Source organism: Budorcas taxicolor, chromosome 1 (assembly GCF_023091745.1).
Source record: "Budorcas taxicolor isolate Tak-1 chromosome 1, Takin1.1, whole genome shotgun sequence".
Taxonomy (NCBI): domain Eukaryota; kingdom Metazoa; phylum Chordata; class Mammalia; order Artiodactyla; family Bovidae; genus Budorcas; species Budorcas taxicolor.
The window spans coordinates 107,303,170-107,328,594 of NC_068910.1; the positions used below are offsets into that span (position 1 = coordinate 107,303,170).

General features: G+C 38.1%; 1 protein-coding gene and 1 pseudogene across 1 annotated transcript; both read left to right on the forward strand.

Moving 5' to 3' along the window:
- The first annotated feature begins 14,917 nt into the window (after positions 1–14,917).
- LOC128047606 (olfactory receptor 5H8-like) lies at positions 14,918–15,868 on the forward strand. Its single transcript, XM_052639897.1, has one exon. It carries the CDS (start codon positions 14,939–14,941, stop codon positions 15,866–15,868), a length of 930 nt encoding a protein of 309 aa, XP_052495857.1. The 5' UTR covers positions 14,918–14,938.
- A 3,127-nt stretch (positions 15,869–18,995) lies between these two features.
- On the forward strand, positions 18,996–20,032 carry LOC128052356 (olfactory receptor 5H8-like; annotated as a pseudogene).
- The last annotated feature ends 5,393 nt before the right edge of the window (positions 20,033–25,425 follow it).

Consider the following 25,425-nt stretch of genomic DNA (forward strand, 5'->3'; position numbering starts at 1 on the left):
TTAAGATATTTGTATATCTTATTAAAAGAGACGGAATTTTAATCAAATGTTCATATCATGCTAAAATAAGTGAAGCAGAATTTAAAATGGGAAATTCCCTGGCTGTCCAGTGCTTAGGACTACACATCATCAGTGCTGATGGCCTGGGTTTGATCCCTGGTCTAGAAATTAACATACTACAGGCTGCATGGCACAGCCAAATAAATTAAAATGAAAAAAAACTTTACATGCTTGTATATTCCTCATTGTGGTTTTTAAAGTAGATTTATTAAACACGTATTAAGCACTAAAATATGGGTTTCCCAGGTGACACAGTGGTAAAAGAATATGCCTGCCAGTGCAGGAGACATAGCAGATGTGGTTTGGATCTCTGGGTCAGGAAGATCCCTTGGAGGAGGAAATGGCAACCTGCTCCAGTATTCTTGCCTGGAAAATTCCATGGACAGAGGAGATGGGCGAGTCCATGGGGTCACAAAGAGTTGGATATTACTGAGCAAATGAGCACACAAGTACTAAAACCTCTGAAAAATACTTGAGATGGGATCTTTGATAGTAATACATTCTTATAGCCTGGAGACTCATATCACATTTAACTTCACATAGTGGGCATTTTTGTGTTTGAGTGAACAGAGGTAAACCCCAGGAATATTGCCAGACATCATTCAAGGCTTTATTCTACTTTATTTGGTCCCTGGTGATCCTGCTTCATATGGATTCAATTCTCATATGATACAGAAAAATAAACTGAAGAGGAAAGTAATGAAAACCATGTGAAGGGAGTTAAAACATTGAAGGGCAGGCCAAACCATACGAGATGCTCTTAACTCAGTGTGCTTCTATAAGGAGGTAAAAGTAAGTTACTTCTACTGTCTATAAAGGACTTCCCTGGTGGCTCAGACGGTAAAGCATCTGTATACAATGCGGGAGACCCGGGTTCAAACCCTGGGTTGGGAAGATCCCCTGGAGAAGGAAATGGCAATCCAGTCTAGGACTATTGCCTGGAAAATCCCATGGACAGAGGAGCCTGGTAGGCTACAGCCCATGGGGTCGCAAAGAGTCGGACACGACTGAGCCACTTCACTTCACTTCACCGTCTATAATGCCTTCTAAGGCCCCTTTTAGCTGTGTCTGTTGCTGGGTAACTGAAAATCTTCACTAATTCAGGAAGTTAAGAGTTCAGACTGAATGACTAAGTTGGGATGGGTATGGGAAGAAGAGAAATTGGAGAATAGGAAGGAAATGGTCTCAATCTTCCTAAAATTAAAAAAAAAAAGTTTGTAAGCTAAAGAAGTCAGTAGTATATAACATTTATTTAAATGTGTTGTTAACCTTAAAGGGTTTTAAATGTATATTATCAAAGTTCAAATAATGTCAATAGCATGATATCATAGTTCCCAATGTGTTGGTGGCAAAGACATGAAAATGAACAAAAATCTGGATAGTTTCTGTCTTAAAAGTCCTTGAAAATTGGCTTTTCTCACATTGCATATTATTTAAGTATGATAAGTGATACATTTCCAGATCCATGCCCGCCCTTCTCTCAACACTGAAATTTCACACACACTCCTATTGATTCCACTCAGGTCCACACCTTCAAAATTATCAGTGTCTGTGATCTGTAAAACTCTAGTTATTGATTCCTCCATGTTGCTAATATTTCCTTCCTTTCCAAACACAACTGTCAGATTAACCTTTAGAAACAGGACTGTAATTAGACCATATCATCTTCAATTACTTTTAAAGGATTGTCATTGCTACCAGATTGTAAGCAAACATGATAAATGTATCTAGAGTTGTAGATATACAGATGCACTGTAATTATTTTCTCATGTGTATGCAGATTATATGATATATAAATAAAAGTACAAATATTTGTATATATTGAAATGTATCTATATATACAGATTATATTATATATAAATACACTACCTAACTATCTATCTATTCTCTATCCAGCATTTGTTCACTCTGACAATGTCTGAAGTCCTTTCAAATAAAACCTTAGTTTAACTTAGTTCAAACTGGAAAGTTCTTCCTCCACGATTCTCCTGTTATATTCAAACTGAGTTTCTAAAAGCCTTCTGGACAAACCTCTCTCTCTCAGGTTCATGCTTTTGCTCACACAGGTCTATCCATACAGTGCCTTCCCCACTCAAATATTTCGTCTTCATTTAAAACTGAAATGGCATCATTTCTTCAATATCTCTCTCACATGCTACAACTTCCAAGATGTATTTCCAGAATATCACAAAGAAACTAGGAATGCTCACTGATTTTAACCTTTTAGCAGCTGATTTATACTTCTTGGCCCCACCTGGCCTAATATAATAAGTTCTTTTAGACTACAATTTATATGTCTTTCTCTCTTTTCTTGTATGTAGCACAATAGTTTATACATATGAGGTCTTAAATAGGAATTAGTGAAATATTTGTAATATTAAAATGATAGCACAAATACATATCACTCTTTTTTAACCTGGTAATGAGACAAGAGAAATTACTGGGCCTGGGGTGGATGCTGTATGTCAGCTTACTTTTAAAACTTCTTTAATGTGAATTGCAAATATCATATACCTAAAGTGAATTCTTCTTCTACATAAGATTGGGTCCTGGGATAGAGTATGACAAACTATCTGAAAATAGCCTCCTAATTAAGAAGTTTGGATTAAAGATACACGTATTTCAACAAATAGGATTAATCTATATGCCCGGAGGTGCAAGTCACAAGATTAGACCAGGTCATCTATCTGATTTTGTTCCTCTAAGGCATTCCTTCCACATTTTAGAAAAAGGAAATGGATTGATCACAGTCCAGGTGCTTTTACTCTTCTCCCTAAAGAATCATTGTTATTGTACATGTCCATAATTCATTGTTATTGCTGTACAATGTTTCCATTGTTCGGATGGCTTCCTGTCAATTATATGGATTTTTGCTTTTTCATACATTGTAATGACCCAAAATTAACTGAAAGTACAGGCATCATGTATATATTTTTTCTACTATCATTAAGGACTTTTCCCTAAAGGATTTTTCTTTGAGAAGTTTGATGTCAAGTTATGAGTATATGAGTGGGGTAAATCACCTGTCAAGTCTTAATTTAGCTTGGTGACTATGGAATAGTTGGAGGCCTCCAAGAAACTTAGGTCTCCTTGTAGTCTTCTCTTGTAGATGTCTCCTCTACAGATTCCTCTGCTCAGTTTTGACCTTCAGTACAATCCTAACTGCTTTGTGCCTTCCAGAAATTACAAAAATCCCTAGTCAAATGAGGTGATCCCACTCACCTCTGATCATCTTGTAGATTATTTTTGTCATTTCACTGGCATGTTGGAAAAGAGGTGAAAGATACACCTGTGAAATATTCACATTTTAAAAAAGGTATTCTCATTCCTTTAAAAACAAACTATGAAATTCAATCTGTACTATTTAACAGTTATTTAGGTGTATAGAATGAGATCATTTTGCTAAACTCATCAGTTGTCTGAAACACCGCTGATGCTGGATTAAATCAGTCCTTAGAAATACAAATAATATACTTGAGACACTGTTTATCATGAAGTGCATTTATTCTCTTAATCTGGAGACTAAAAGGAAAGAACAATTCTTCTCTCCTTATATACATTTATATATGATTTTTCTCATCACCTTAGAATACCTTAGTACTGAGTGAGACATGCTCTTCAGAAGCCTGTGGATAAAATTGTTCTAGACGGTGTTCAACATGATTAGGATTAGATAAAAACAGATATCAATCAAAGCCAGAACTATGTAACTAAAGTCTGGTGGTTAAATAACTTTGGCAAAATGTTGTTTACTACATGTCAATACTTCTCTGGTATAGGATTTCCCTTTCGTTGTTTTTGCTCTTCTAAAGCAAAATTCTCAAAATTTAGCAGGCATCAGAATCATTTAAAGAGACAAATTGAAAGGTGTCATCATTAGAGTTTCTGATTCTGTTTTATTTTTTGTTGCTCAGTCCGAAGTCATCTCTGACTCTCCACAACCCCATGGACTGCAGCTACACAAGGTAAACCCCTGTTTGGTTTCTCCCCAAATTCCTATGTTAAATCACTAACCCCCTAATGTGGTGTTATTTTGAGTGGAGTCTTTAGAAGGTAATTACTCTCAGACTGGGTCATAAGGATAAGACTTACATGATAGGATTAGTTCCCTTAAAATAAGAGGAATAGATAAGGCAACTATTGTCCTCTACAACAATACTCAATCAGGAAAGTTCATGTGAGGTGACAGCCTGTTACTAGGCAGGAAGTAAGCTCTCACCATGTACAATGGGCTTCCCAGGTGGCAGTGTGGTAAAAGAATCCCCCTGCCAACGCAGGATATGCAAGAGATTCCGATTCGATTCCTGGGTGGGAAAGATCCCCCGGAGAAGGAAATGGCAACCCACTCCCTGGAAAATTCCGTAGATAGAAGAGTCAGACGTGACTGAGTGACTGAGCACACACACATGTACAATATCTGCTGTCCCACTGTTCTTGAACTTCTCATTCTCCAGAATGTAAAAACTAAATGCGTGCGATAGAAGGTCAATGATACTCTATCACTGCAGCCTAAGATAGAAGAATAATTGCTTTAAACAATCAGTAAAGCAATGGCACCCCACTCCAGTACTCTTGCCTGGAAAATCCCATGGACGGAGGAGTATGGTAGGCTGCAGTCCATGGGATCGCTGAGTCGGACACGACTGAGCGACTTCACTTTCACTTTTCACTTTCATGCATTGAAGAAGGAAATGGCAACCCACTCCAGTGTTCTTGCCTGGAGAATCCCAGGGACAGGGGAGCCTGGTGGGCTGCCGTCTATGGGGTCGCACAGAGTTGGACATGACTGAAGCGACTTAGCAGCAGTAGCAGCAGCAGCAAAGCAAAACTGGTATAGCATTAAGGTATTTAGAGAGCAGACAGAATGGAATTTCTACATATGCTCTGTGGTGTGGTTTAGTTACTAAGTTGTGTCCAATTCTTGGGACCCTATGGACTATAGCCCACCAGGCTCCTCTGTCCATCTGATTTTCCAAGCAAGCATACTGGAGGGGGTTGCCATATCCTTCTCCAGGGGATCCTCCATTTCTTACTGAAAAAGCACTATGAAATATTTCTGAAAGTTTATACCCTCTGTTTATACTTACCTTTCAATTTTGAACAGAAGGACACAAATAGGGTATATGTTTCAAGGGATGAAGTATTTTAGACTTTAAAAAAATTACTTTTTCCTGGAAACCATGATTAACATTAATGATAACCAATGCAAACCTAGTGCCTGATTTCAGGAAGGTTAATGGGAAGCATTTCTGTTCCTCTTGAAAAACAATTATCAACCTAGATTAGTTTTTACACCTGTTTTTTTGTTATGCCCAGAGTCCGAGTCCCCAAAACTGAGAATAAGACGTCCACAGCAATGCAAAAGCATGAAGGGGTTTTATTTCTAGCTCGAGCTAGGGCTCCCGCCACATCCAACGCAGTGGAGTGGAGCAAGGAGCCCCGAGCCCAGATTTACAGCAGTATTTATAGGTTTTAGAACAGAGAGTTGGCAAGGGCTGATTGGCTGCAGGAGTTTCCTAGTATTTACTAATTGGCTAATCTTTATTGGCTGCAGGGGTTTCCTGGTATTTACTAATTGGCTATTGGCTGCTGGGGGATGTCTTTTACATCCTGATAAACTCAAACCAGGTTACGGGGAGTATGCTGATTAGACAAGTCCTGGCATCCGCGGGGATGACCTCACTGGGCAATGACTCAGCTTTTCCCGTGAGTCCTACCTTAGTCCCTGAAGCCTATCATGGCGTTTCTTAGGTCCCAACATTTTTCAAAAGAAATTTCATATACAGATGTTCCTTATGTTGTAATGATGTGATGCTTACTACTTCTGAGAAGGTAGTGAGACCTTTTAGAACAAATCTAACTGTTGAATCTTGACATTTCTTATAACATACAAGATAAAACAAGAAGTTCACCAAATGTACAGTGAATTTCTGTTGTAGTCATGTTTGTCTAGAGGAACAGAACTAAGAAGATCTATGTACCTCTGTTTTTGCTGCTACTGCTAAGTCGCTTCAGTCGTGTCCGACTGTGCGACCCGACCCTGAAGATGGTAGCCCACCAGGCTCCACCATCCCTGGGATTCTCCAGGCAAGAACACTGGAGTGGGTTGCCATTTCCTTCTCCAATGCATGAAAGTGAAAAGTGAAAGTGAAGTCACTCAGTCGTGTCTGACTCTTAGCGACCCCAAAGACTGCACCCTACCAGGCTCCTCCATCCATGAGATTTTCCAGGCAAGAGTACTTATTGTCTACCTATAAACTAAAGTCATTTTTATGAGATATTGACTCACACAATTATGGAGGCTGAGAGACTCCACTAAATGCCCTCTTCAGGTAGGAAACTGAGGATAGCAAGGGCCATAATTCAAAGGTTCGAGTCAGTAGTTAGTGTTAGTTGCTCAGTTGTGCCCAACTCTATGTGACCCCATGGACTGAGCACCAGGCATCTCTGTCCATAGAATTCTCCAGGCAAGAGTACTGGAGTGGGTAGTAATTCTCTTCTCTAGGGGATATTTCCAAACCAGGAATTGAACCCAGGTTTCCTATACTGCAGACAGACTCCTCACCATCTAAGCCACCAGGGAAGCATGGTATATATTCTTATCTGTGTATGAAATTCATAGAATCATGGTCACCAAGAGCAGCTGAAGACCAATGTCAACCAGGCAAGCAGACACTGAATTCAACCTTCCTCTGCCTCACTGTTTCATTCAGACCCACTGCAAATGGGGATGATGCCCAGATATATTGGGGAGGACCATATGCTTTACTGAGTCCACCAATTCCATACTAACCACTTATGGAGACACCCACAGAGACACACACCAAAATCATGTTTAATCAGATTTCTAGACAGCCCACAGCCCAACAAAGTTGACACATGAAATGAACCATTACAAGTCTGAAGTGAAGTGAATTGAAGTCATTCAGTCGTGTCTGACTCTTTGCGACCTCATGGACTGTAGCCTACCAGGCTCCTCTGCCCATGGGATTTTCCAGGCAAGAATACTGTAGTGGGTTGTCATTTCCTTCTCCAGGGGAACTTCCCGACCCAGGGATTGAACCCAGGTTTCCCGCATTGTAGGCAGATGCTTTACCATCTGAGCCACAAGGGAATTTGCCCGTCTACCCATGGCAACTTGGCACCTGTAAACATCTCCTAAGACTATGTTTTATCTTCACATAAAGAAAACAACAAAGCTATATTCCACCTAACATAATACACGTATAACAAAAAATGTTCTATCTCATTCTTGAGGAGGTAAAATCTTTGAGTGATATTTATTTTTCTCCTTAATATCTGGTAATTTGAGTGCTATTAATTTGATATCATATTATTTAACTAGTATAAATAAAGTCAGTACATCTTATGTCACACGATAAGGGAATAAAAGTGAAAAAATTTGCCACACACACAAATGTATTCATATCACACTAAGAAGGAAATCTCTTGGTAATTACAGTCTTCATAGCTGTAAATGATCACATGATTGTAGCTGATATTTTAACTAACTTATCCATTCTGTATTCCCTTTGCCTCAGGTGGACAGTGTTCTTCACCTTGTGTGGTAACACAAACTTTCATTCCTGAAGAGTCTGGGCCATAAGAACTACTGTCTGTATTGGTTTGTTGGTGTTTTCATTGACCTGAATCGTGGGAATGAAAATACTAAGAGATACCTTAGTGGGTTTTCTGTATTTCAGACACACTCTTCATTACTCACTTTGTGGAGCAGTCCCATTTCCCCTTGGTAGCTGCCATCAATCACCTCATCTAGCACAGTAATTCCCTTCTTTGAGGATTCAAAGGAGCATAGAGTTAACAGGATTGAGGGGCAGTCTATTTTCAGTTAGTGGAATCATTGTTGCGTTTCCTGGTGGAAGCATTCCTCTGTTTGGAAGTGAGTCCACAAGGCCAGCAGAGGAGAAAATTACAGGAACAAGAAACAAATATTTTGTAGTGGTCATTAAGGGTAGTAGACACTGACGCCAATCTCATTTCTGTCTCCTGATTCCTGGACCCATGAATCCTTGCTTTGACAGAAGCAGTACCAAATACTGAGGGTCAGAAATATTCAGTCTTCTGGAGGTCCCTGCCCTAGCCTTGCAAGATATTGCCATCTAGTTCTGCTGTTAACTGAGGCTTTATGAGAACTATTCATCATTCTATCTAACTATACGCTTCAGCATGGTGGGAAATAGAGTAAAGCCAGTGAATTCCACAAGGGTGGACATGTTAACATATCTTTTTTTTCACTAAGTTGAGGTCCTTGATCAGAAGCTGTGCTGTCAGGAGTACTATGACAGTGGATAGGGAATACCATAAAGATGGAAGGATGATAATTTTGGCAGAGGCATTTTCTACAAGGAATCCCATATACCTAAATATATCTGTATCTACAGTAAGTGTCTATTCTTGTAAGAACAAAACACTCCCATTTCCACGATGGAAACTGTTCAAAGTAATGAACCTGAAACCAGGCACATGGGTGATCAGGCCAATGAATGGTGCCACATCAGGATTCAGTGATGGTCTCAGCTGCTGGCTACCTGGGCACTCGACAGAGGTCACAGTCAAGCTGGCCTTAGGAAGCACAAGTCAAAGTTAGGTGTTAAGAAGATGCATAGCCTCTATCTCTGACACACTGACCACTTTATTTGTGAGCTCACTGAGTAGTGACAGAGTACTTGAGAAAGAGTGACTAGTGTCCATACATTGGATCACCTTAATAACTTAATGATAAAATTTCATTCTGCTAAAATCACTTTTTTTGGTGAGCATTCACATGGGACACAAACATTTCATGTTATTTTTACCCATTCAGAGAGATCAATTAACATAATTCTTCTCAAACTGTCTTGCATTTCCAGTCATTTTCCTTCAAAGTCCAGGAACATCCTGCTAAACCATTGGCCACAGCCGATGAACTATAATTACACACCTGCCCCTTTCTCTTTCCAAATAGAGTGAACAACCAGGTGTGATGCTCAAAGTTCTGCCCACTAAAAGGTTTTCCCATCACCAATGTCCTTCAGGAAGGTCACAGAGAGGCGTTGTAGTGCAGCAGACGTCCACTTTCTGATGGTGCCTGTATACCAGGCAGATTCATCTGGATCTGCAGGCTCCAGTCTTCTCTTCTCTGTAAACTAATTACAGAGAACTCCCTATAGGACCACAGGTCCACACTGTGAGAGAGACACCACTGTAGCAGGAGTAGACTCCGACAGAATTTAGACCACTTCTTCGGGTAACTTATTTGTGCCTTCAGGGCCTGTTCCTGCTTGATCAAGTATCTACTAGTTTCATCTGATAAAAGAATGCTGCCGTGCACACACAACTTTATGGTTTGTGGGTCAGATAGCCTTCAGTTTAGCAAGGGCAGCTCTGGCATCATGGCAAATTTTGGCCATGGTTAAACATACACTTTCTACTGAGGCTCACTAGCAGAGAGTGAGCAACAAACAATGGTTACTTTCCTAAAGTAGAGGAGTCATTCACAGAGGATGGAAGTGTTGTGCTCAAAATTCTAAAGGCCTGCATCTATTTCCACCTCTAGAGGCCTATTAAAGGCTCCAAGCATCTGCCACTGCTGACTCAAGCTCCACTGGACCTGTTGCATATGGTCTAAGCCAGCAGTCTGCAACCTTTATGGCAGCAGGGACTGATTTCATGGAAGACAATTTTTCCATGGACAGGGGATGGGGAGGATGTTTTCAGGATGATTTAAGAGCGTTACATTTATTGTGCACTTTATTTCTAATCTAATGTTGCTTCTGATTTGACAGAAGATAATGGTCCAGGGCCCAGAAGTTGGGGACCCTTAGCCGAAGGGACTGAAGAGCTTGCACAAAAGCCTAGACATGTCCCATGTCTCTTGTTCTGAGCCCCAATCAAAACTATCAGCCTTTCCCATCATTCAGTAAATGGGCTATAATAACACATCCAAATAAGAATAGTATTGCCTCCAAAATTTACAGAGGCATGGAGAAGGAAATGGCAACCCACTCCAGTACTCTTGCCTGGAGAATCCCGTGGAGGGAGGAGCCTGGTAGGCTACAGTCCATGCGGTGGCACAGAGCTGGACACGACTGGGTGGCTTCACTTGCAACGCGGGAGACCAGGGTTTGATCCCTGGGTCGGGAAGATCCTCTGGAGAAGGGAATGGCAATCCACTCCAGTATTCTTGCCTGGAGAATCCCATGGACAGAGGATACAGTCTACGGGGTCGCAAAGAGTTGGACACAACTGAGCGATTAACATAAAATATTATCCATTGTTCCTCTCTTTTAGTTTCAGGAAGGGCCAGAAGTAATATCCTTCACTTAGAAGAATTATCTCAACATGTGCTATATCACTGGACACCTAGACATTTCACTAAAGCAGAAGGCTCCCACATTTTTGTGAGATTTGTTTTCTATGTCTGTTGCAAATGTCTTACCAATGTAAATACTTCTTGCTTACTATAACCAATCAGCGTAATGTCATCAATGTAACAAATTAGTGTGTTACATTACAATATTTACAAAGCATATATCTGATAAAAAAAACTTTCACTGGGAATACATGAAGCACTCCCAAAACTCATAATAAAGAAACAAATAACCCAATTAAAAATTGGGCAAACTATTTGAACAAACACTTCACCAAAAAAGATAGACAGATGTCAAAGAATGATACACAAAAAGAGGCACGATATTATGAAGTCACTAGGGAAAAGCAAAGAAATCACAATGAGGTATTAAAAATTAAAAATGATCATAAATGAAAAGACTACTCATACTGGAAGCAGTAATACAGGCCTTTGTGCTCACAGATAGGCAACCAAATAAGTTAGGAGACAATTACACAAAGTTGAAGAAGGCAGTAAATTTTATCCAAGCGTTAGTTGTGCTGAAGCTACCTGTGCACATTACATTCCCCACTCCACGGTCCTGTGTACTTTTCACAGGAACCCCTCTCTCCTATATTACCTCCTCTATTTTGGCTTTCACCAGCAAAAATGTAAGGAAGCAGGTTAAGTGATTAATCAGTCTATCAAAATGAAGCATTTTTTCTCTCCTCCTATCTAACCAGGAAGTCCAAAGTGGAAGTTAAGCACTTTTTTTTTCAGATATCACATCAAAATGTCACAAACAAGTAAAGTAAGCTTTATTTTTCTGAATGAACATTCATGAACAACTGTCTCTGTTACTGCACAAATCTGAACTTGTTATCACCATGTTCAAAATCCCTCAATAGTTTTCCTCTAAGATGTGGTAAAGAACAAACTCCATAATCTGGCCTCCAGACTCTGTGCTATCCACATATGCTCACTTCCCTGACCCCATCTTGCTCCTGCTGCCTCTCTCTTTGGAAGCCATATTTACTATTTTGTGTTTTTCCAATGATCCAGGCTCTCTGATCATACAGAGAATGAAAGTTCCAGCTACACAGAAAGGTCAACTTTCTTGCAATTGGAGTTTGGAGGGAATCTAAAACATTGACCTCATTCAAATCATATGTGATTGGCTCAGACAAGTTCATACTGAGCAAAGTTCTCAGAGTACCAAAATTTAGAGATATGGTGGAGTTTGCACAAACATGCCAAATATGTCATCTGTGTTTGAAAGTATGGCATAAAGTACAATTTTAATAGTTAGAACTGGAGCTGTCTACAATGACTACTGCTTATAATTTCAGAGTCTGTAATGCCCTGTGGAACAACATGAATCTCTCATACATGCCCAAGTCTTCAATGCCCAGAAGAACAACTTAGCTTTGTCCTAATGGAATTCCATGGACACTATCAGGAGAATATTAGTTCTCCACTCCTTCCTTGCTGGCAGTCCTACAAATGGTTAATTCTTGTGTTAAAAAAATTTTAATAAACAACATTTTCCTAAGCCTGGATAATGAAGTCTCCAAAATGAATCAGTGTATAAAATATTGCTCTTTGTGTTATTGTGATTCCAGTTCTCCTGTATTATTTTGACCTCAGAAAACCAAATGCTGAGAGGATCTTGACGATTTCTTAACAGATACTGGTAAGAGAAGAACTTCTATAATATTCATTATTTTTCAAGGAAAATTAAAATACTGTTAAACATAATAATTTTGATTTGGTTTACAAAATGTCAAAACAGGCATTTGAAAATGGAAAACAATAAGAAGAAGTAAATAATCTGTTTTACTGTTAAAAGTAAAATCTGGATGTGCAAAATAGCTCTAAGACTATTTTATACTCTTTAATGATATGTCTGATTAGATTGACTATAATGACTCCATACGATATGTTATGGTGAACTAAAACATTAATCGAATTAAAAGTGTATTTAGGGATTTAGGTCATAATGTTTTTAGTGTAAGAAATATGTGTTATATATACATTTATTTATTTATCCATCTATGTCCTGTCCTCTTTTCTGGCTTCTTATTTTTTGTTTTAATTTTATTTATTCACTTATTTTTGGCTACACTCAATCTTCACCATTATGCACAGGCTTTCTTTAGTTGTGGAGAGCAGGGGCTACTCTCTATTTGTGGTGCATGGGCTTGTCATGGCAGTGGCCTCTCTTGTTGCGGAGCATGGGCTTGAAACCGTGCCCCCTGCTTTGGCAGGTGGATTTTAACCACTGGAACACCAGGGCAGTCCTTCCTGCTTCTTGTTTCCTTTTCACCCAGATTTGCCTTTCTACTTCTCTATCCTCTTTCCTCTCAATTCCCACCTCTCTTTCTTTTGACAACTTTCATGACATTGTTCCACAAGAAAGAAAATCCACATCTGTTCTCCACATTTTTATTTCATCTTCCTCAATGCTGTGTCACTTGCTTTCATTCAATTCTCGTTATCCTACGATCCCTACTCTATCACAAAACGGAAACTTCTCTCACTAAAGCCACTAGAAGTCTCTCTTTTTTAATTTATTTTTTCTGTTGAAGGTTAATTGCTTTACAGAATTGTGTTGGTTTCTGCCAAACATCAACATGAATCAGCCATAGGTATACCTATGTCCCCTCCCTCTTGAACCTCCATCCCACCTCCCTCCCCATCACACTCCTCTAGATTGTCACAGAGCCCCAGTTTGAGCTCCCTGAGTCATACAGCAAATTCTCATTGGCTATCTATTTTACACATGGTAACATAAGTTTCATTCTCACACTCAGTAATCTCTGTTCACTCTTATCCTACTAGAACATCCATTTTGCTTTAGGCACTGTACTTTCCTTTGTTCTTGCGTATTTTCCTCTCTTTAACTTTTCAGTCTCAGTTTTCCAGTTTCCTCCTGTTTCTCTGATCACTCTGCTCAGTAGCCATTTGTGGCTCTTTCCTTTTTTTCCTTTTGTGTGAGCCACAGCTCCTGGTTTCAAGACAAAATGACTAAACTGAAAGGAAACTGGCTCTAACAAACAATGCTAGGGAAGCTGGAGAAATCCACTGGAGAAATAGGCAGGGACATAAAGTAAGAAGTTAAGCAGTCAACAGCTGAAATTATATCTCCGTCCTAGCTCAATAAGGGCTGTCATTGCTGCTGAACATGAGTGCTACAACCCACAATGAAAATGCCACTGTTGTGGGTGCAGGATGCATTTTCTGGGGTCCTGTTATTGCTCCCTTGGTTGACTTTAAACCACAAATCTCTTCCGTTCACATTTGACATCTCTCCCCCCTCTACATATTTCAAATCTAGTGTTTTAGTGGTTAACAATAGATCTACTTCCCTCTCTTCAGGAAAAGTCAGTTTCTAGAACTTTTGGCTTCTAGAGTAAACAACTTTTGTCTGCCACCAAGACATTTGTAATAGAAAAGTCAGTCAGATCTAGTAAATGATGTATATACATTTCAATCTCTTTAATATAACTTCCTCACCTTTATTTTCATGCTTTCTTGTTTTAACATTATGAACACCATCCACTGGGTTAGTCATATATGCTGTAGTTCAGTAACTTCGATGACTTCAAAGTCATTATTCCTATTAAGTCCTTATTGAATGATACTAAGTTTATGTGATCTGGATGTTCAGAGATTGCTCCTTGCAAAAATGGGCCACTGCATCTGAGTTCTCAATCTCAATTTTTGATTACTCTTCCCAGCTACCAAGTGACAATCTCTTTCACTAACTGTCCTTCATATCTATTATGCTATCAAGTCCTATTGACTTAAATCTAATTAATTTTGATCTCTTTGTCTTCCTCAAAAGCACACAATGACTTAAGAATTTCAAATGCATTTTAATCACTGAAGGACATTTATAAAATTCATATTACCTTTATTCATGACCTGCTGAATCAGTTTCTATGATAATACCTCAGAATTTATTTTTGTACCAAAACTCCCCCAGAAAATTCTGACGTGTAATCTGGTTTGGGAATCATGGGCAAGAGTCATAGATTCCTGATTAGCATTTCTCACAACTGGTTGTTCACCCTGCAGTCTATTTTCTACAACCAAATATTTAATTTCAAAAATAACTGATGATGCCAATCCCTGTTTCAAAGTTTTCAATGAATGCCTATCCTTAAAGAATAAAGTTCAAGATCTTTCACATAGCATTGATTACTTTTATAATCCAGGCCCTTCTGACAACTTACTTTTGACACTATATTCACCTTGAAAACACGGGATAGTTTTCCCATAAATTTGCTCATGTTCAGAATGTCTTTCTTTTCTACATCTATTCATGACTGTTTACATTTTAAAATAAAATGATTGCCAAATAACAACTTTTTGCCAAAATAACAACTGCTACAAATACTTTTTATGTTTTTAGTAAGAGTAAATAAAGGGCATTCATCATAGTGCATGGTTCTGTTACTCTCAATGAATTTTCTTTTAAGAATTCTTGTGAAATGTTCTTTTTCCATTTATTGCATTGTATTTCAGAGATCATCTATCAATGATATGGAAACAAAAAACATAACAGGGCTGACAGAGTTCATTCTCACAGGACTTACACATCAACCAGAGTGGCAGGTCCCCCTGTTCCTTCTGTTCTTGATGATATACCTCATCACCATTGTGGGAAACCTTGGTCTAATCGCGCTCATCTGCAATGACCCTCACCTTCACATCCCCATGTACTTATTCCTTGGGAATCTGGCCTTTGTGGATACTTGGTTATCCTCCACAGTAACCCCCAAAATGCTGCTCAACTTCTTTGCCATGAGCAAAATGATCTCTCTTTCTGAATGTAAGATACAATTTTCTTCCTTTGCAATTTGCGTAACCACAGAATGTTTTCTGCTGGCAACAATGGCATTTGATCACTATGTGGCCATATGCAAACCATTACTTTATCCAGTGATCATGACCAATAGACTATGTATCTGGCTATTAGTTTTGTCATTTTTAGGTGGCCTCTTCCATGCCATAATTCATAATGCTTTTTTACTCAGATTAACCTTCTGCAATTCCATCATAGTACATCACTTTTATTGTGACATTATACCATTGTTTAAGATTTCCTGTACTGACCCTACAATTAATTTTCTTATGGTGTTCATTTTTGCTGGATCAATACAGGCATTCACCATTTCCATTGTTCTTGTCTCTTATACACTTGTTCTCTTTACAATCTTAAAAAAGAAGTCTCTACAAGGAATAAGGAAGGCCTTCTCCACTTGTGGAGCCCACCTCCTGTCTGTCTCTTTATACTATGGGCCTCTTCTCTTCATGTATGTGCTCCCTGGATCTGCACAAGAAAATGATCAGAATATGATGGACTCTCTGTTTTACACTGTCATAATTCCTTTCTTAAATCCAATAATTTACAGCCTGAGAAATAAGAAAGTCATAGACTCACTGACAAAAATGTTAAAGAGAAATGTTTAGATATCATATTAATAAGCATTCTCTTTTCATTAAAATACTATAAAACTATACAATTAGATGTGTCTATGTGTTGATTATTATTTAAAAGTTTTTGCATTTACAGTTGTACTATTCTTTCATTAACTTATTCCCAGGTGGCTCAGTGGTAAAGAATCTGCCTGCCAATACAGGAGAGACAGGAGATGTGGGTTCAATCACTGGGTCAGGAAGATCCCCTGGAGGAGTAAATAGCAACCCACTCCAGTATTCTTAACTGGAATATCCCATGGACAGAGGAGCCTGGTGGGCTATAGTCCATGCAGTCGCAAGAAGTCAAACACGACTGAGCAACTAAGCATCAGTTCAGTTCAGTTCAGTTCAGTCGCTCAGTCGTGTCAGACTCTTTGCGACCCCATGAACCGCAACATGCCAAGCCTCCCTGTCCATCACCAACTCCCGGAGTTCACCCAAACCCATGTCCATTGAGTCGGTGATGCCATCCAACCATCTCATCCTTTGTCATCCCCTTCTTTTCCTGCCCTCAATCTTTCCCAGCATCAGGGTCTTTTCCAATGAGTCAGCTATTCGCATCAGGTGGCCAAAGTATTGGAGTTTCATCTTCAACATCAGTCCTTCCAATGAACACCCAGGACTGATCTGCTTTAGGATGGACTGGTTGGATCTCCTTGCACTCCAACGGACTCTCAAGAGTCATCTCCAACACCACATTTCAAAAGCATCAATTCTTCTGCACTCAGCTTTCTTTGTAGTCCAACTCTCACATCCATACGTGACCACTGGAAAAACCATAGCATTGACTAAGCATACAAGATGTTAGTATCTAATAAGTGTCTTTAAACAACTTCATATCTTTGCTATTTCTACAGCCATGTAGCCTGCAAACTCATATCAAATTTAACTCCGTATGGAGGCGGGTTTGTGTTTGGAGTGAACAGAAGTAATTCTCAGGAATTTTGCTAGCAATCAAAAGTCCTATTATTCCACATTATCTGAGGTATGGTAAATTTCACTTTTTGTGGGGATAAACTCCATACCACACAGAGAAATAAAGAGAAATGAGAAAGCAATGAGGAAAAAATGGTATGGGAGTCAAGACAATGAAGACAGAGCTACACTGTTAAGAGATCCTCTTACCTTAATATGTTTCTTAGAGAAAGGGAAAGAGGTGAGTTGCCTCTTAACTGTAGATGATTCTTCTATCTGTCCTTTCTAGGTGTGTCTGTATGTTATAGATCAACCTGAGAAACTTCACTAATTCAGAAAGCTAACAGATTAGGCTGATAATTTAAATTGGATAGACATAGAGAATAAGAGAAACGGCAGAACAGGAGAAAAATAGTCAAATACTTCCTGCAAACAAAATCCAGGATTGAACAGCTTCACTAGAAAGTTTTACCAAACATACAAAGAACTTATTTCAAGAGACAGAAAGTGAGAAAACATTCCCAAATTTACTCTGTTAATGTTTACCACCATTACCTTGATACCAAAACCAAAGACATTATTAAAAAATAATATTACAGTGCAATAACTTTGAAGGATGTAGATGCAAATCAAATTCAACACTACCCAAAAGTATCATACACCATAGTGAAGCTGGATTCATTCCAGGGTCAAGGATGATTCAACATATGCAAATCAATAAATACCATATCAACAAAAGGAAAGAAAAAAAACACATGATCATCTCAGTAGATTAAAAAAAAATTTGATAAAATTCAACATCCATTCAGGAATAAACTATCACCAAAGTAGATATAGAGGGAATATATCTCAATATACAAAAATCCATTTACAACAAACCCACAGCCAATATAATACTTAATGGAGTATTATAATAAAGAGCTGAAATTTAGGAAAGAAACAAAGATGCTCACTCTCACCATTTCTATTCAATATCATATTGGAAGTCTTAGTCACAGAAACCAGACAAGAAAAAGAAATGAAAGGTACTCACAAGGAAAGGGAAATGTGAAACTGTCACTATTTGCAGATGAGATAACACTCTATATAGAGAAGTTCCAAGACTCCACACAAAACCTATTAGAACTAGTAAATTAACTCAGCAAGGTATCAGGATACAAGATTAATATACAGAAATCGGTTGCATTTCTTTACACTAACAATGAAATATCAGAAAAAGAAAATATAAAACAACTCCATTTAAAACTGCATCAAAAAATAACTAGGAATAAACTTAACCAAGCAAGTGAAAGGTCTATATACAAAACTTTAAAACACTGATAAATAAAACCGAAAATGACTTAAAGAATTGGAAAGATATCTCATGCTCTTGGATTGGAAGAATTAATTATGCTAAAGTGGCCATAGTACACAAAGCAATCAGTGCATTTAATGCAATCCCTATCAAAATATCCAGGATACTTTTCACAGATAGAACAAATAACTTGAAATTTTTATGGAACAGAGACCCCAGATTGCCAAATTTGTCTTGGGGAAAAATAACAGCAAAGCTTCTATACTTCAGACTATATGACAAAGCTACAGTAAGCAAAACAGAATGTTGGGGCACAAAAACAGACATATAGAACAATGGAACAGACTGCATATGAGTTATATGATTGATGAGTTATCAATCAATTTTTAATGAAAATCTATCCAGTCAACTAAATGACTCCTCTGTTCTTCACTGACCACTCCCTTCACATCAAATATGTCACCAAAGTGGTGATTCTACATTGTGAATTCTTTTGCATTCTCTTCACTCTCCTCTCAAAGTCATTTTACCCAGGGCTAGGTGGCTAGTGGTAAAGAACCTGCTTGCCAATGCAGGAGACATAAGAGCAGGTTCAATCCCCAGTTCGGGAAAATCCCCTGGAGGAGGAGATGGCAAGCCACTCTGGTATTCTTGCCTGGAGAGTCCCATGGACAGAGGAGCCTGGTGGGCTACAGTCCATAGGGTCACAAAGAGTCAGACACAACTGAAGTGACTTAGCACACATGCAGGCATATTTCATCCAAATAGATCTCATCTATTATAGAAAATAAAATTAAGAAGGCATTCTGATATGCATGGTTTATTTCAACTCTCATTCCCATTTATTCACGTTGAAAATTCTTTGTGTCTTTATTTCTGGTTTACTCCATTTCATTTCAGGTAATACCCAGTGAGGACATGGAAAAAGAAAATGCAACGTTGCTGACAGAATTCATTCTCACAGGACTCACATATCAGCCAGAAGGGTGAATTCTCCTGTTCTTTCTGTTCTTGGTGATATATCTCCTCACCATTATGGGAAACCTTGGCCTCATTGCTCTCATCTGCAATGATCCTCACCTTCACATCCCCATGTACTTATTTCTTGAGAATTTGGCCTTGGTGGATGCCTGGATATCATCCACAGTGACACCCCAGCTGCTGGTCAGTTTCTTTGCAAAGGACAAAATGATGTCTCTCACTGAATGTAAGATACATTTTTTTTTCCTTTGGAACCAGCATAACCACCGAATGCTGTTTGCTGGCAACAATGGCATATGATTGCTATGTGGTCATTTGCAAACCATTACTTTATCCAGTTATTATGACCAATAAACTCTGCATTCAGCTATTAGTTTCATCATTTTTAGGTGGCCTTTTCCATGCCATACTTCATAATATAACTTTTATTAAGATTGACCTTCTGTAATTTTAATATAATACATCACTGTTACTGTGAATTTGTACCACTGTTTAAGATTTCCTGTACTGACCCTTCCACTAATTTTCTGATGTTATTTATTTTCTCTTGGTCAATACAGGTGTTCAGCATTCTTACTGTTCTCATCTCTTATACATTTATTCTTTTTACAGTCTTAAAAAAGAAGTTGGTACAAGGCATAAATAAGGCCTTCTCCACATGTGGGGCCCAACTCCTATCTGTTTATTTATACTATGGGCCTCTTCTTGTCATGTATATACACCCTAGGTCTGCACAAGCAGATGATCAAAATATGATGTACTCTCTATTTTACATGATCATAATTCCCTTCTTAAATCCAATTATATATAGCTTGAGAAATAAAGTCATAGATTCACTGGCAAAAGTGTTGAAGAAGAATGCTCATATCAGTTCACTTTTTACTGAAATAGTCATAAATTGTGCAGATAAGATGTTGCTACTATTGACCAGGGTTCAAATTTTTTTTTGCAGTTATCATTATTAACCTAGTGTTTTAAAGAATTAAGCTGAGAGTACTAATAAGCATCTGAAATTCTGTGTACATGTTACACAAAAAAGTAGATAAAATTCTAATCAAGTGTTCATGTTATACCAAAAAAATTAAAGATGAAAACAAATTAAAATCTTCTGCACATATCTTCTCAATATGTCTTCATAAATGCATTAAGTGCTATGATAGTATATTCACTCTGAAAAGGATTGAAATATGGTATCTTTGATATTAAGAAACCTTCACAGCCTGAAGAATCATATCATGTTTAAACTCCCCAGTGGTGATAGACCTGTGTTTGAATAAACAGAGGGCAAATTTCAGGAATTCTGCTAGCCATCAAAAAGTCTTCCATTTCACTCTATGTGGGACATAGTAAATTTTACTTTTTTGTAGAGTTTCAACTCTCTGTGCTTCAATTTTGCCCAGTTGTTCAATTGTATCTCACTCTTTGCAACCCTGTGGATTGTAGCCTACCAGGCTCCTCTGTCCATGGGATTTCCCAGGCAAGAATACTGAGTGGGTTGCCATTTCCTCTTGCACGAGATCTTTCAACCCAAGGATAGAGCCTGCATCTTCTGCATTGGCAGGCAGGTTCTTTACCACTGAGCCACCTGGGAAGCCATGCAACTCTCCAATCACACAAAAAGGGCAACAGAAATGAGTAGTCAATAAAAATGAAAAATGAGAAAGGAGTTACAGCAGGGAAAATCAGGTCAAATTGCAAGAGGATGTTCTTAACTCAACGTGTGTCTATGTCTAACAAGAAGAGGGAGGGTGTCTCTCACTATCTTTCCTCTTGAATGGTTCTGTCCAGTTTGGGGGTATGTTGTAAGGTAATCTGAAAAGCTTTACTGATTGAGAAAGCTAAACAATGAGACTGAAGATTTAATTGGGATGGGCATAGAAAGGAAAAAAGAAGTGGCAGAAGAGGAAGGAAATGGTCTCAACTTTCATACAATTTTAAGAAATACAAAACTAATCAGAAAAAAAGAAGTAATATGTATAGATTATTAGAATGTGTTGTTAACAAGATGCCTCAAGTGCATATTACCAAAGTACAAATAACATTAAAATGATCTATCAGAGTTCAATGAGTAGCTGGGAAAGACATGAAAATGAGCCAAAGTTTGCATGATTTGTGCCCCCACGATCCTTAAATGTTAGCTTTTGTCACAATCCATACTCTAAGAATAATAAGTGATTCGTCTTCAGGAATATCCCTGACCTTCCAGTCTCACCACTGATCCCATACACATTCCTACTAACACCATTGATGCCCTCACTCTAAAACTACTCACATCTGTCATTTTCAACATTCTTGATACTTTTACTACTTGGTTATGTTCCAAACATTGTTGTCAGATTATTTGTTATGAAAAGAACTCTGATTAATATTTCTCTTCAATAGTTTTTAATGAATTGTATTGCTACCAGATTATGTATATATATTGTATACCTATCTAGAAATCTCTATATGCATATATATATGTTTATTTGTTTATGTGTATCAACATATTGCATGATTTATAAACATATCTATCCTTAACTAGACCTTACCCTGCATTTGTTCATGTTGGCATTATTTGGGGTATTTCCCCCAAAAAATCTTGATTTAACTCCAAATTCTCTTCTTCCACTATTCTCCTACTGGACCCAATGCTAAAACAAAAATGAATCACTGAAACTCTTCCGGACAAATCTTCCTCTCAGGTACATTTTTTTTTTTTTCCATACAGGTCTCTCCACTGGAACATTCTCCCCAAGTATGTCTATCTTCATTTGAAATTATAACAGTCCTTCCTTCAAGGTCTATCTTAAATGTTATATCTTCCACAACACATTTCCAGAACACCTCAAAGAGAAAAAGAATGCTCCCTCATTTTGAAACATTGAATAGTTTATTTATACTCTTAGGTCATGTATAACACTGTAATTCTTATTTTGGGCCTATAAGCCATTTTTAGGTTACAGTTTAGAAATCTCACTATTCTCTCATTTATTCCTATGTGGTGCTTAGCACAGTTGCTTACACACATGAGGTCCTAAATAAATATGCAATATATGTAAACTTGAAATGATTCTGACAGCACAAATATTTCAAATGAAGTATGAATGCATCACTTACTTTTCGGTCTTGCAATGAGCCCACAGAGATTAGCAGGCCTGGGATGGCTACTCTATGTCAATGTACCTTCATGTGTTTCTTTCAAGATGATCACAAGCATCACATACCTAAAGTGAATTAATCTTATTCTTAGAAAGAGGATCAGCCCCAGTGATAGAGTATGACAAAATATCAGGGTGAAGCTCTTTAGTTAGATATTTGGGTTAAAGATACAAACCATATAAATATTTATAACAATAACATTATTACATATTTTTGGAGGTGCAGATCACAAGATTAGCCCAGTGATCTGCTTTCCTTTTGCTTCTTGAGGGACATCACCAAACCCCAGAAAGCAAATGAAAGGATAACAGTCATGATGCTTTCATTATTTTTCACTAGGGAATCTACGTATTTCCATATATCTATAATGCAGTCATTTTCATTGCTATATAATATTCCCATTGTTCTGATTTTTTTCCTGTAATTTAAAGTTTTGCTTTTTCATACACATATAGTTATGACCCAAAGACTACACTGCTAATATAAGCAAATGATATATGTGTTTTATAATCATAAAGGTTTGTTTCCCTAATTGGCCTTTTGTTTGAATGAAAAGGTTGACACCAAGCTATGAGTATGTGAGCATGGTTTACCTGTCAAGTCCTTCTTTAGGTTAGGTGGGTATGAAGAAGGCACTAGGGGTCTCTCAGAAACTCAGGCTTCCTCTGTAGCCTTCTGTTGAACATGTCTGATCTAGAGATCCTACTGCTCTGATGTGTCTTTCAAAAGAGATCTTAACTATTTTATGCTCTCCAGAAATTCACCGAACTCCTCACTGGTGTTTTCCCATTCTCACTTCTATTAAAGATTTTTTTCATTTTTGTATATCATGTATGTCATTTCAGTATCATGTTGGAAAAGATGTCAAGTATGAACTTGAGTAAAGCTCAAGAAACTGTGAAACTAAATTACATATATATTATTTAATGGTATTTAGATGCAATGAACTATCACATTGCTTATGACAATGCTAAGTTCATCCAGTTGTCTGGAACACTACTTATATTGGATTAAACTACACATTGGAGATGCTAATAATATAACATAAATACTCTTTATTATGAAGCTGTATTGATTTTCTTAACCTAGAGATTTAAAAGACTCCACGGTTCCTCTCTCTTTATGTACATTTATAAACATTTTTTTCTCATCATTTTACAATATCTTATGCTGTTGGGAAGTTTCAGAATATTATCCTACACAGTGTTCAAATAGGGCTTCCCAGGCTGTCCAGTGGTTAAGACTCCACCTTGCAATGCAGGGGATACTGGCTCAGTCTCTGGTCTGGGAAGATCCTACATACGTGTTTTTCTGGAATTCCCTTCCTTTTCTATGATCCAGCACATGTTGGCAATTTGATTTCTGGCTCCTGGGCCTTTTCTAAACCCAGCTTGGCCATGTGGATGTTCTCAGTTCATGAAATGCTGAGGCTTAGCTTGAAGGATTTTGAGCATAACACACTAGTGTGGGAGATGAGTATACTAGTCCAGTAGTCTGAACATTCTTTAGTACTGCCCTTCTTGGGAATTGGGATGAGGACTGACCTTTTCTAGTACTGTGGCTGCTTCTGGGTTTTAAATTTGTTAAGTGCAGCACTTCAATAGTATTATCTTTTAGGATTTTAAATAGCTGGAATTCTGTCACCTCCACTAGCTTTATTGGCAGCAGTGATTCTTAAGGCCCACTTGACTTCACACTCCAGAATGTCTTGGCTCCGGGTGAGTGACCACACCATTGTGGTTATCTGGGTCATTAAGATCTTTTCTGTATGTTTTTGCCATCTCTTCTTGATCTCTTCTGCATCTATTAGGTCTTTATCATTTCTGTCCTTAATTGTGCCCATTTTTAGATGAAATGTTCCTTTAATATTTCCAATATTCTTGACGAGATCTCTAGTCTTTCCCATTCTGTTGTTTTCCTCTATTTCTTTGCATTGTTCATTGAAGAAGGCCTTCTTGTCCCTTCTTGCTATTCTCTGGGAAGTGGTTTGTCCCTTAACCACTCTACATTTAGTTGAGTGTAGCCCTTGCTTTTGGCTTCTCTTCTTACCTCAGCTATTTGTAAAGCTTCCTCAGACAACTACTTTGGCTTCTTGCATTCTTCTTTGGGATGGCTTTGTTCACTGACTCCTGTACAATATTATGAACCCCTATCCATAGTTCTTCAGGCACTCTGTTTACTAGACCTAATCTCTTGAATCTATTTGTCACCTCCACTGTAAATTTGATTTAAGTCATAGCTGACTGGCTTAGTGGTTTTCCCCACTTTCTTTAAAACAAGCTCCAGGTCTTGTTTTTTTCTGACTGTATACAGCTTCTCCATCTTTAGCTGCAAAGAATGTAATCAATTTCATTTCAGTATTGACCATTTGATGATATCCATATTTAAAGTCATCTCTTGTGTTGTTGAAAAAGGATGTTCATTATGATCAGTGCATTCTCTTGGCAGAATTCTGTTAGCCTTTGCCTTGCTTCATTTTGTACTCCAAGGCCAAATATGTCTGTTACTCTAGGTATCTCTTTACTTCCTACTTTTGCATTCCAATACCCTATGAATAGGACATACAACTTTTTTCAGTGTTAGTTCTAGGAAGTCTTGTAGATCTTCAGGTGTACCCACTGTCAACTTGGCACCCATAAACACTTTTTTAAACTGTAATTAAACTTCAAATAAGGATAACAGTAAGGGCATAATTCTACCAATAATGATGCAGTTATGCTGTGTACAATCAAAAATGCACCAAAAAGGGGCTTCCCTGGCAGTCCTGCGGTTAAGAATCTGCCTGCCCAATGCAAGGGACATGGGTTCTATCCCTGTTCAGGAAGATTCCACATGCCACGGGACAACGAAGCCTGTGTGCCACAACTACTAAGCCTGTGCTCTAGAGCCTGCAACCCACAACTACTGAAGCCACTGCCCTCTGGTGCCTGAGCTGCACAACAAGAGAAGTCACCATAATAAAAAGCTCATGTACCTCAAAGAAGAGTAGTCCCTATTTGCTGCAACTAGAGAAAGCCTGCACAGAAAGTCTCCTGCAGCAACGAAGACCCAGTGCAGCCAAAAATAAGTAAATAAAATAAGTAAATAAATTATTTTAAAAGGCACTAAGAGGGAAAATATTTACTCTTTAATATCTGATAACTTAAATACAACGATGTTAAATTGACAATGATTAATCATAAGATATTTACTCAATTCATCTTATGATAAGGGAATA